The sequence below is a fragment of the Bombina bombina genome, chromosome 11 (genome assembly GCF_027579735.1).
Source record: "Bombina bombina isolate aBomBom1 chromosome 11, aBomBom1.pri, whole genome shotgun sequence".
Taxonomy (NCBI): domain Eukaryota; kingdom Metazoa; phylum Chordata; class Amphibia; order Anura; family Bombinatoridae; genus Bombina; species Bombina bombina.
The window spans coordinates 76,920,859-76,934,145 of record NC_069509.1 but is presented as its reverse complement, the minus strand read 5'-3'; the positions used below and the strand labels follow the sequence as shown (position 1 = coordinate 76,934,145).

The following is a 13,287-nucleotide window of genomic DNA, read 5'->3' as shown; positions in this document are numbered from 1 at the left end:
ATTTGAATGTACTTGTGGCTACTGTGTTGATATCTGTAAGGCCTCATGCAAGAGGTGTATACTGCACTGATACTATCAGCCTATATCTATACTTGAGCAAAATATAATTTTTTTAATTTGACATTGGAGAGTAGGGGTGGGTATAGTGTCTGAAGGGAGAGCACAAGGAAACCTGGGGCATATCAACAAGAGCCAAGTAGAGTAAGCTTCTCAGTACTAAGCCCCACCATACCTAACCCCAACAAGTGTATTCCTTCTTTATATGGATAAATTCTTAGAGCCCCCCAAAATGTCTAGTAGAGGCAAGACAGGAGAAAAAAAGGCAAGGAATGCGGTAGAGCACACCTGCTCATTCACCTAAAAAAATGACACCACACCTGAACTAGCTGAATCACACGCCATAGTACAGCAACTCACATCACTTTTTATGCCGAAAATGGATAATATTCAAAAAGGTGTAGATATTTTAGCAGGTGAGGTTAAGCAGATAACGGCCCGCTTTAATGAGGTAGAGGAGAGAGTCTCAGAGTTAGAGGACTTTAATGTTTCTCACACAAGGAAAGTAGAAGACCTGACACATCAAAATCAAATTCTGTACCAGCGCCTGGAGGACCTAGAAAACAGGTCCAGGCGGAACAATGTACGCCTCTTGGGCTTACCCGAGACAGTTAAGCCGTCTGACATCATACACTTTATTGAGCATGACCTAGCATCCTTATTGGGTATTGCAACAGGCACTATGAGAGGTAGTGTTGAGAGGGCGCATAGAGTAGGGCCGGAAAGGCAAACGCCAAGAGAAGGTCAGCCCCCCAGACAAGTAATGATAAAATTCTTACATTTCCAGGTAAAGGTGCAGGTATTACGAGCATATCGTAGACTCCCCTCCTTGATTTTTAACAACTCAAAACTCCTACTCTTTCAGGACTACTCCGCAGAGTTGATGAAAAAAAGGAGGGAATTCTCTGCGATATGCTCGTCCCTAAACAGGGAAGGACGAAAAGTATATCTGTTGTACCCAGCAAGGTTAAAATTGCTTACTGATAATGGTCCTAAATTTTTTCATTCTCCTGCGGAGGCTCAAGCCTTTCTGGGGGAGGGTCAGAGAAGACCTGGTAATCCTCGCAGGGAGGCACCACAACCTAACCCTGATTGAAAGCTGATGCAAGTGGCTGAGAGTCACAAAACACGGAAATGATGCTGATGGGGTATATTATTACCATTCATATCTGTTATATAATTGTTATCTGGTATACTGCCCTGTGTAACGCTCGGGAGCACGTTGAGGTAATACGAAACAGCAGGACTTTTTCCTCTGTTGGTGCTCTGATGTTACACCCACGGCAATATCCTATGTTCACGGGTTTGCAGCGGGGAGGGAATTTGACTGTTCGGATACTTCCAGTATTAATGGATTATTTCACAACTGTTATATGTTTCATTTATGTTAAGTTAAGTACTGCCTTGAGCGACACTCAGACGCAAACGGAGATAGCACAAGCCGAAAAGAATCTACTCTCTGGTGTTGTCTTGGTGTCGCTTCCACGGCAATACACTGCTACTGGAAATAAACAGGAAAAAAGAGTCCTTTCATGTAATACAATTTCTAATAATTCTGCTTGTTGTGGGGATTGTTCACCGAGATTGACAGTCTGTTCTGTTTGTTTCTTGTTGTTGCTGTGTTCACATACTACTATTTTTAGCAATTCAACTTGCGGTGGGAGGTGGTGGACTACAGTCCCTGAAGACTGTATATCTCTTTTTCCTAACTTGAATTTTTTTTACATGTTGTCACTATTATTGTGGTTATATTTGTATGCGATGGTTTCTAATACTCTTTCTTACTATGGAGAATGGCAGACCTCGACACTGGGAGACTTTGTTTTTTTCCGATTTGGATTTTTTATTTTTCCTTTTCAAATTTTTTTGCCATGGATTCAGTGGAAATCCGCAAGCTCTCCAACCTGCACTATGAACCATTGGACCAGTGATGCATTGCATCAACATCCTTTAACATTTTTTTTTCCCCTTTTTTCAACCTCTGGATGGATTTAATTCACCAATGGTTAGAATAGTGCAGGTGACCCTCCCCACTGATGGGGCAAATGATAATTTTTTTTTTTCTCTCTCCCCCTCTGGGCCCTCCCCCCCCCTGTGCTTTGCAGACGCAATTCCGAAAACACGGGACTCAGAGGGGAGCTATAAATGGTAGTTAAGTTTATATCCTGGAATGTGGGTGGGATACACTCGCCCATTAAGAGAAGAACTATACTCACGCACTTACGTAGGTTACATACTGATGTGGCTCTCCTACAGGAGACGCACTTGACTGATACGGAACATGAGAAACTGAAAACGGACTGGGTAGGTAACATTGCCTATGTCTCACACACTAGCTCTAGTAGAGGACTAATCATCCTTTTTGGGAAAAAATCTAACGTGGACATTCTCAAAACCCATAAAGACCCAGAAGGTCGGTACCTGATAATCCAAATTAAGCTGGGCATGCAGCGCTATACTTTGTGTAATTTGTATGCCCCCAACCAAAAAAGCGCAGGATTTTGGGCCCAACTAACTAGGGTACTAACGCCATACTTAGACACTAAGATTATACTGGGAGGGGACTTTAACCTTGCACCTGATCAAGTGTGCGATAGGATGCGAGCCCCGGGTCTCCCTCCAGAGAGTGCTCGGCCTAAATACTTGGGGCGATTTGAGAAGAAGATTTTCTCTAACCTAGAAAGAGAGCTGGGGTTGTGTGATATTTGGCGGCTACGACACCCGGAGGGCAGAGACTACTCTTGTATCTCTAAAGCCAAGGCGTCCTTGTCAAGGATAGACCTCTTCATGACATCTGAGTCGGTTATATCGCTGGTCCAACAGGCCAAGATACATGATATCCTAGTATCTGACCATGCACCGGTTGAGCTCGTGCTTTGCTCCCGCAGGGGTCCTGCCAATAGAAACACACTGAGATTTCCAAACTACTTGATAAAATCGGTGCCTTTTAAACAATTCTTGGTGCATTCCTGGAACGATTTCTATACGGACAACCTGGCTCATGCTGATAATCCCCAACTTATGTGGGAAACAGCCAAGGTGGTGTTGGCAGGGAATATCATCTCATACTTGGCTGACCTTCGGCGTAAGACCCAGCTCCGATATATCACACTGGAAAAACATCTGGTTTTGGCCTATAGTAGCTATTGTAAAACCAAAACCAGAGAGCTGTATGATGAATATGTCGCTGCTAAGGAAAGTCTGGATACATTTATGTCCCAGCAGGCAGCGGCAGGGTTGATTAAAACCGCAACTAAATTTTATAGATTTGGAAATCGATCTGGGAAGCTATTGGCCTCCCTAACCAAAGCTCGCACAGCAAAAAGGGATGTAGCCTCCTTGCGAGGTAGAAGAGGGGTCCTCACAACGCCTGTCGATATTGCCAGGGGTTTTGCAGAATATTATACAGAGTTATATACAAAGCAACCGGGGTGCATGCCTGAGGTGCAGGACTCCTTTTGGTCTTCTGTGAACCTTCCGCGGCTTAGCCAGGACCAGACTGATCAGCTGAACTCCCCCATTACGGCGGAGGAAGTCGATAGAGCAATACAAGGCATGGCCCTGGGTAAAACACCAGGACCGGATGGTCTACCGGTGGAATTCTACCGGCTATTACAACCCAACATAGCAACAACTCTGCTGGGAATGTTCAATGGATACTTCCAGAATAAATTTCTACCCTCGCCGACTTTCACAGCGGCACATATTACGCTCATCCCTAAGCCCGGAAAGGACCACTCTCTGCCTGAATCGTATCGACCCATCTCGCTACTCAACGCTGACTATAAGATATTTATGGCAGTGTTGGCGGCCCGATTAAAGATCCTATTACCATCCCTTCTGCATCCAGATCAAACCGGTTTTGTATATCAGCGCTCATCGGTGGTCAACTTGCGAAGGGTTTTGCAGATCATCGATTTTTACTGGAGGAGAGGTGTGGGCCGATATCGGGATGATGTCTCGGAGGCCTTCCTGCTGTCCCTGGACGCAGAGAAGGCCTTCGATAGAGTTGAGTGGGAACATCTGAACAACACTTTGACGCGCTACAATGTGGTGGGGAACTTTGCACAGACGATTCGGAACATTTACTCGAGACCAGTGGCCAGAATCCTGACTAATGGTCTGTTCTCCTCAGACATTATTCTGCAGCGAGGCACGAGACAGGGGTGTCCCCTGTCTCCTCTGCTTTTCGATTTAGCATTGGAACCTCTTGCTATCAAATTGCGGCAGAGCTTCCCGGGCATCAAAGTGCACGGCAGACCACAACACTTGGCCCTGTATGCCGATGACATGCTACTATTTGTTGAGGACCCGGCCGAGCATGTCCCTAAAATCCTTCGGATTATTCAAAACTTTGGTAGCTTTTCCGGCTATAAGATCAACACAGGGAAGTCGGAAATACTGTGGCTCAACAAGCACTCAACCAGCAGAGGGACCTATCCCTTTACGGAAGTTGGGAATGGTCTAACCTATCTAGGAATCCAACTGCATAGAAACCCACACCACTTATATGATTTGAATCTTTCAAATCATTGTGCCAACCTATGTAAACAATTGCAGCAGTGGAGCTCACTGCCACTATCAATCGTGGGACGAATCAGTCTCGTCAAAATGGTCACGCTGCCGAGGCTGCTTTACCCCATGCTTATGCTACCTTTCCTACTGAACAAGAGAGATCTGAACTCCTTGAATATGGCAGTCAAAACATTTGTGTGGAAAGGGGGGAAACCACGCATAGCTGCTACACACCTGCAGCAAACATACAACTCTGGGGGCTTTGGACTGCCAAACTTCAGAATGTATAACTGGGCGGCTCTGCTCAGGGTGGTCCTTGACTGGCAACTGGATACTTCCCACTTCTGTGACAGTGAATTAGAAAAGGCTGTACTGAAACCTATAGACTTAACTTACCTGCCGCATCTAAAGGCAGTTGACACACCCCCACTCATTAAATCCTCTATCCTTTATAAGGGGCCACTGACAGCCTGGCGTATGGCTCATAAATACTTGGGGTCCCGATCCCCCTCAGCCAAACTACTGCCCATAGTGGGCAATCTTGACTTCTCAGCGGGCATAGACACCCTACCCTTCCGTCAGTGGAGGGATAAGGGAATAAAGACAATTGGAGATCTATTGAACCCCCTGACACACTTGGTTAAGACCTTTGCGGACTTGAGAACGAGTTATGATCTCCCCAACACGCAATTCTATGCCTATCTTCAAATTCGCCATTATATTGATGATCTTAAACAAAAAGACCCACACTTCTGGAGCACTCCAGTCTTTGCTATTACAGAAACTTTATTTAAATTGGGGAATTTCTCGATATCCAGTATATATAAGACACTGATGCATAAATCGATGACTACCTGTCAGAGCATCACCTTAGATAAATGGAAGGCAAGAGGAGTGAATGACATTGCCAACATAGACATCCAGAAAAGTCTGGAGCTAACTAAGAAGGCAACACTCAGCATGCCCCTACGGGAATCGCAAGTCAGAATGTTACATTTCGACTACATTACTCCTAACAGGATCTCCAAATGGAACCCACACCTGCCAAACAGATGTGGCAAGTGTGGAGCCCCGGCTCCAGATGTCCCACACTATTTTTATTTCTGCCCTCTGGTGAGACAGTTCTGGGCCAGATTGCAATACTGGCTTAGACACTTATTAGATATCTCAATTGATCTACAATTAGATCAGATATGCTTGTTTAGATGGCGTAATGTTCCTCACAAATACCACGCACTGCTGACACTGACGACGCTACTCGCCAGACACTGCATACTATGCTTATGGACAGTGAGAAAATCACCAACTATGCGACAATTTAAACGCAAACTATTTAAACATTTATTCACAGAGCAATTTGACGTCAGGTTGGACACAGAACATAGACTACGACCTTTTCTAATAAAATGGGGACCATTTTTGAAAAAACAAACCCCCACAATACAAAGGCAGATACTTGGCCCATTCTCCCAGACGGAAACTCTCCTAGAGGCATCCCTAAGAGGAGAATGGACAGCATTATATGACAAAGACACGGCTGCGGTAGATGACAGACAGGGTGAGATCCTAATCTCACAAATAATATAAATCGGAAATTAAGGCACAGGCTGGGGGGGGTGGGGGGAGAGAGAGAGACCCTCGGGGAGCAATACCCTTTTTTTTTTTTTTTTTTTTTCCCTTCTCCCCCCCCCCAATTCTGGGGTTTCGTGCCAAACTCCACGGTACACTTGGAACCACCTGCGAGCGAGGTTATGTGTTAAAGTAATATGTTAAGTTATAAATGTATAAAGGAAAATAAAACAAAATAAGAGAGTTGAAGGAGAGAGGAACGACAAAACTCTGATAACTATCAGCATCTAATCTCTATACAGAAATAAGCTACAAGAAAACTAAATGTAATATTGTCAAACCAAATATACCAACCTATGTATGAGGCATTTGATATGTTATATGTATATCTAAAGGCTAATTGTAACTGTATCTGACCTCCTTTTCTCTCTAATAAAAAGAATTTAAAAAAAAAAAAAAAAAATTGGAGAAAAGTGAATCAAGTGTAAAAAAGTGAATAAGAAATCCAATAGGATCCAAAAATTGCAGTACCTGTGAAAAACAAAAATCACAGTTCAATAATGCTAATATGAATATAAACTTAATTGAAAATAGGCTTACCCTATATGTAAACTCGAGCAGTGACTACTTATTACATATACATCAACGCGTTTCAGCTCCAAAACTGGGCCTTGCTCAAGATGTCTACTGCTGGTAAAAGATTGGTCCCTATAGGCTAGTTAAGCCATACTTTTACCAGCAGTAGACATCCTTGAGAAAGGCCCAGCTTTGGGGCCGAAACGCGTTGATGTACATGTTATAAGTAGATTTTTGTTTTTCACAGGTACTGCAATTTTTGGATCCTATTGGATTTTATATTCACTTTTTTCACTTGATTCACTTTTCTCAAATTTTTATTTTTTGATTTTTGTTTTTATCATATATTTTTGATAACCACCTTTATTTTGATTTTTGATTTCTTGGATACCCCATCATACACGAAGAATAATTGGATTCCCAAGGGCATCGGATCTGTTACACAGGACATTTGCGAAGGATATCGTCACTTATTAAGACTTTTTATATCATTTGGGACTTTTAATACACACTTTTTTTTTTGTTTATATGTTTTGGTATTCCCCTTTCTCCTGAGGGGCACTTACTCTATTGTTTTTAACTAATTTTTAAATTGTTTTCAATCGAATTGTTATATGTACATAGGGTACCCTAGTTTATGTGAATGTAATAAATGTATTTTAATATTTTTAATATTATTCTGTTATTCTGATACTTTAGCCTATAGCTGGCGCTCCCTCTTTCTATATTAATATTCATTTTTTTTTTTAGTTTTTAGGGGTCTCACTTTGGGAGCTTGTATCTGTTTGGATGTTGGCGCTGTATATGCACTTTTAAACACTTAAAGGAACAGTTTACGCAAAAAGGTTCTCCCCTTTAATTCCCAATGATTCACTTTACCTGCTAGAGTGTATTAAATTGTTTGCAAGTATTTCCATTACCCTTGTATTGGCATTGGAAATAGTTGATTTAGCCTGTGGTATCCCCACCCATCTTGAAAGTTCTTGACTTTAAGGCCAAGCTGTGTAAACACAGCCAGTAGAAGAAATTTACACTCCCAGTGGATTATAGAAGAGATAAGGTAATAAAATGTAAATTTTCCATTGTTCTCTCCAAGTATTGGTGATTGGTTTATGGACAGATATAAGATAAAGAAGCAGGTATATGAACACAATATGATAAAGTAATAAGATCTGATTATACCTACAGATATAAGTTAAAGAAGAAGGTATATGTACACAATATAATAAAGTAATGAGATCTGATTATACCTACAGATATAAGATAAAGAAGCAGGTATATGTACACAATGTGATAAAGTAATGAGATCTGATTATACCTACAGATATAAGATAAAGACACAGGTATATGTACACAATATGATAATGTAATGAGATCTGATTATACCTACAGATATAAGATAAACACACATGTATATGTACACAATGTGATAAAGTAATGAGATCTGATTATACCTACAGATCTAAGATAAAGACACATGTATATGTGCACAGTGTGATAAAGTAATGAGATCTGATTATACCTATAGATATAAGATAAAGACACATGTATATGTGCACAGTGTGATAAAGTAATGAGATCTGATTATACCTACAGATATAAGATAAAGGAGGCATATGTACACAGGTGCTCTGACAAAATGCAGAAAGACTTTTGGCAGAAGGACATTTGGCAGACGGACATTTGGCCGACAGACATTTGGCTGACAGACAGAAAGCTAAAGAATGTTCCGATTTCGGCCAAGGGCAGATGCGTTACCAGAGTGCTCTGTTCTAATCACAGCCTCGGGCGCCGCAACTGCCTCTGGGAACCTTACCATGGGTCCTAGGCCGCACGTTTTGTAATTCTCTGTCTGGGAAACTATCTATCTATCAAATCTATCTATTTATCTATCAAATCTATCTATCTATCGTATCTATCAAATGTATCTATTGCATCTATTGATCTATCTATCTAATCTATGTATCTATCTATCTATTAAATCTATCTATCTTGTGCCGGACTGTTATCTGACAGCCACTTGTGTTTCGGCCAAATGTCCGTCGGCCAAATGTCCGTCGGCCAAGTGTCCGTCGGCCAAGTGTCCGTCGGCCAAGTGTCCGTCGGCCAAGTGTCCGTCGGCCAAAAGTCCGGCCACGATGTACACAATGTGATAAAGTAATGGGATCTGATTATACCTACAGATATAAGATAAAGAAGCAGGTATATGTACACAATGTAATAAAGTAATGAGATCTGATTATACCTACAGATATAAGATAAAGAAGCATGTATATGTACACAATGTGATAAAGTAATGAGATCTGATTATACCTACAGATATAAGATAAAGACACATGTATATGTACACAATGTGATAAAGTAATGAGATCTGATTATACCTACAGATATAAGATAAAGACACAGGTATATGTACACAATATGATAATGTAATGAGATCTGATTATACCTACAGATATAAGATAAAGACACAGGTATATGTACACAATATGATAATGTAATGAGATCTGATTATACCTACAGATATAAGATAAAGACACAGGTATATGTACACAATGTGATAATGTAATGAGATCTGATTATACCTACAGATATAAGATAAAGAAGCAGGTATATGTACACAATGTGATAATGTAATGAGATCTGATTATACCTACAGATATAAGATAGACACAGGTATATGTACACAATATGATAATGTAATGAGATCTGATTATACCTACAGATATAAGATAAAGACACATGTATATGTACACAATGTGATAATGTAATGATATCTGATTATACCTACAGATATAAGATAAAGACACAGGTATATGTACACAATATGATAATGTAATGCGATCTGATTATACCTACAGATATAAGATAAAGACACAGGTATATGTACACAATGTGATAAAGTAATGAGATCTGATTATACCTACAGATATAAGATAAAGACACAGGTATATGTACACAATATGATAATGTAATGAGATCTGATTATACCTACAGATATAAGATAAAGACACAGGTATATGTACACAATATGATAATGTAATGAGATCTGATTATACCTACAGATATAAGATAAAGACACATGTATATGTACACAATGTGATAATGTAATGAGATCTGATTATAACTACAGATATAAGATAAAGAAGCAGGTATATGTACACAATGTGATAATGTAATGCGATCTGATTATACCTACAGATATAAGATAAAGACACAGGTATATGTACACAATGTGATAAAGTAATGAGATCTGATTATACCTACAAGCTCAACCCATTTTATTAGGTTGTGGCTTCAAAACACAAAATCTATTTCATATACACAAATAAAGCTTAAAAAGCAAATCTCATACATTTTAAACTGCAACTGGTAAAAAAAAGTAATTGGAAACACAAGGGAAAAACTATTTTATAGTATACTGTCCCTTTAACATTTTTTTATGCACTTTATATCCCTTTTAAAGGGATATGAAACCCAAAACATTACATTTGTATTAGTTTCTTGGTATCCTTTGTTGAAAGGCATACCTAGGTAGACTCAGGAGTTTGGAGCAAGCTGCTCATTGGTGACTGCACATATATGCCTCCTTGTCATTGTGTTTTATCTTGCTCCCAATAGTGCATTGCTGCTCTTTCAACAAAGGATACCAGGAGAATGAAACAATCGATAATAGAAGTAAATTGGAAAGATGCTCAAAAATGCATGTTCTATCTGTATCATGAAAAAAAAATGTAGATTTAATTTCCCTCTAAGATATTCAGCGGAGCAGATATTTGGGGTTCATATTTGTATACAATAGAAATTGTATTATGTTTGCTATTATGTAAATATGCCACTGATGATCACATAGGAAGCAAACCGCACACTTTCAGACACTTTTTATTGCGTGAGAATGGTTATCAGTAAAGGATCTGGAGATGACACTGTAGTGTGTCACATTGTTACAGCGTGACTTACCAGCTATGCTACAGAGTAACGATAGGTTGCACTTTTTCATCAGCACGAGTTCAGAGGCAGAGATACAAGTATAGTTTTATCTAGCAGCAATAGACCACACAAGGTGTTTATTTATAAAGAACTGCTTGGGACCCACAGAGCACAGCTAGTTCTGAGTAGAAACTACTGCTGACCATATCGGCAGCACTAATTGCATGACCCAGCTGAGTGACTCCCTCTGCTGACCTTTGTAACCAATAGTTTCCACTCAACACCAGCAGATTATTAGTGATTAAATACGAAATGTAATTAATATTAAAATGGTCATTAGTCAGTTCATTGTAATATAAATTGAAAATTAAATGAACAGTCTACACCATGGTTATCTTAAAGTCTTACCTTAGATCAAGCTGCAAATATCTTTCTCAGATTATTACTGCTGGCCACTGGAATGATGGCTTCATTTTTTTGTTCATATTTTCAGGAATTTGTTAGAAAAGGAATTGGAATCAGTAGGGATTAGACTGAACAAAAGAAAACCTAACATCTATTTTAAGGTGAGGAACGGCTGCTTTGTTAGTGTAGTTGTTTCTCTGTGTGTTTTCTAATCAAATTCAAGTTATCTTTTATTTAACTGTTTGTTTGTTTTTTTCTATAGCCCAAAAAAGGAGGTGGGATCTCCTTTAACTCCACTCTACCTCTTACCCAATGCTCTGAGAAGTTAGTACAGCTCATTCTCCATGAATACAGTATCCTTGGCACGTTTCTATTTAATCGGCTGCATTTTCTTTTACAGTGATAATGTTGTAACACCATATACATAGCTTTCAGTTGTCGGACACTCCCACACCTCTTAAAGGAAGAAACCGAATGAACTGTGCAGGAAACTGAAGTAGGGGAATTCTGTTCTTCTGGTCTTCCCTCATAGACGTCCACAAACAATAGTTAGTACAGCAGCTTACTGAGTAACTGGGTGCCCATGGCCGCCAGGGATACTGCTATGTCCCTCAATATACATGCACGTAAAGATAGTCCACAGCACCTTTACATTAATGCCAACTATATTGCGGACAGTACAAAATAATGCAACGTTTCGTGGTAATCCCCTTAATCATGCATAAACTTCACATACACTGAAAGTGTTATTTTAAACTTTATTTTCGTGCCACTCTCACCAAACATCAGTATATGTCACCATCTAGTGGACATATGAAGAATTACAACATTTAAAAATATATATATATATATTTTACCATAACTATTAAAGGGACAGTCAACACTTCCGTGAACATTATTTCATATTGAAAATTAAAACCCGACGATCAGCCTGCACTATACCCCTTCTGCCTTGCCGCCTTGCTTCTGTACTAATCAGAGTCACTAACTTCTCTAATACCGGGTAAATATGGCAGCCGAACTCCCCCCACCGTTACATAGCTGCCTTCTTCTTCAAATGATAAGCAAATCAGAATTCAATCCTCGGTCAGAAATTGCAAGCGCGTGCAATTTCTGACCAAGGATTGAATTCTGATTTGCTGAGAAGGCGTATAGTGCAGGCGGATTGTCGGGTTTTCATTTTCAATATGAAATAATGTTCACGGAAGTGTTGACTGTCCCTTTAAAGATTTCCTTCATCTGTTTCATTCTGTATCGTATAGGTTCTTTTTCCTATCACAGATACTTGTCATTTGTTTGTAGAAATATGTAGTGATGACGAGTAAATAAGTTAAGGAAACTTTATATCTGTATAAGGGAAAAAAACCTATACAATACAGAATTAAAGGAACATTAAATCCAATTTTGTTCTTTCATGATTCGGATAAAGAATACAATTTTAAAAAACATTCCAATTTACTTCCATTATCAAATTAACTTCATTTTTTAGATATCCTTTGTTGAAGAAATAGCAATGCACATGGGTGAGCCAATCACACGAGGCATCTGTGCAGCCACCAATAAGCAGCTACGGAGCCTATCTAGATATGCTTTTCAGCAAAGGATACCAAGAGAATGAAGCAACTTAGATAACAGAAGTAAATTGGAAAGTTGATTAAAATTGTATGTTCTATCTAAATCATGAAAGAACATGTTTTTGGTTTAATGTCCCTTTAAATAGATGGATACCCTTATTAGTTATGGTTACAACATTTAAAAACTTTTTTTTTTTTTAATTCTTCATATGTCCACTAGATGGTGATAAATACTAATGTTTAGTGAGAGTGGCTTGAAAATAAGGTTAAAGGGACATAATACTCATATTCTAAATCACTTGAAACTGATGCAGTATAACTATAAAAAGCTGACAGGAAAATATCACCTGAGCATCTCTATGAAAAAAGGAAGATATTTTACCTCACAATTTCCTCAGCTCAGCAGAGTAAGTTCTGTGTAAAAAGTTATACTTCACCTGCTCCCAGCTGCAGGTAAAAAAAAAATGAAGAGATGAACAGCAACCAATCAGCATCAGCAGTGCTGAGGTCATGAACTCTTACTGTGATCTCATGAGATTTGACTTAACTCTCATGAGATTTCATAGTAAGCTTCCTTTACCTGATTGGTGAAATAATATGAGAGTGCACGATGCTCATCCCTTCAGATGTCCCAGGACAAACACACTAAAATGCTGCTTAG

General features: G+C 39.5%; 1 protein-coding gene across 1 annotated transcript in view; it reads left to right on the top strand.

Moving 5' to 3' along the window:
• The window catches only part of DRG2 (developmentally regulated GTP binding protein 2), a 48,454-nt gene that overhangs the window by 12,207 nt on the left and 22,960 nt on the right, over positions 1-13,287 (top strand). Inside the window, exons 6-7 of the mRNA XM_053695109.1 lie at positions 11,141-11,213; positions 11,315-11,405. Coding sequence (XP_053551084.1) covers positions 11,141-11,213; positions 11,315-11,405 — 164 coding nt within the window. The remainder of the gene's footprint in view (positions 1-11,140; positions 11,214-11,314; positions 11,406-13,287) is intronic.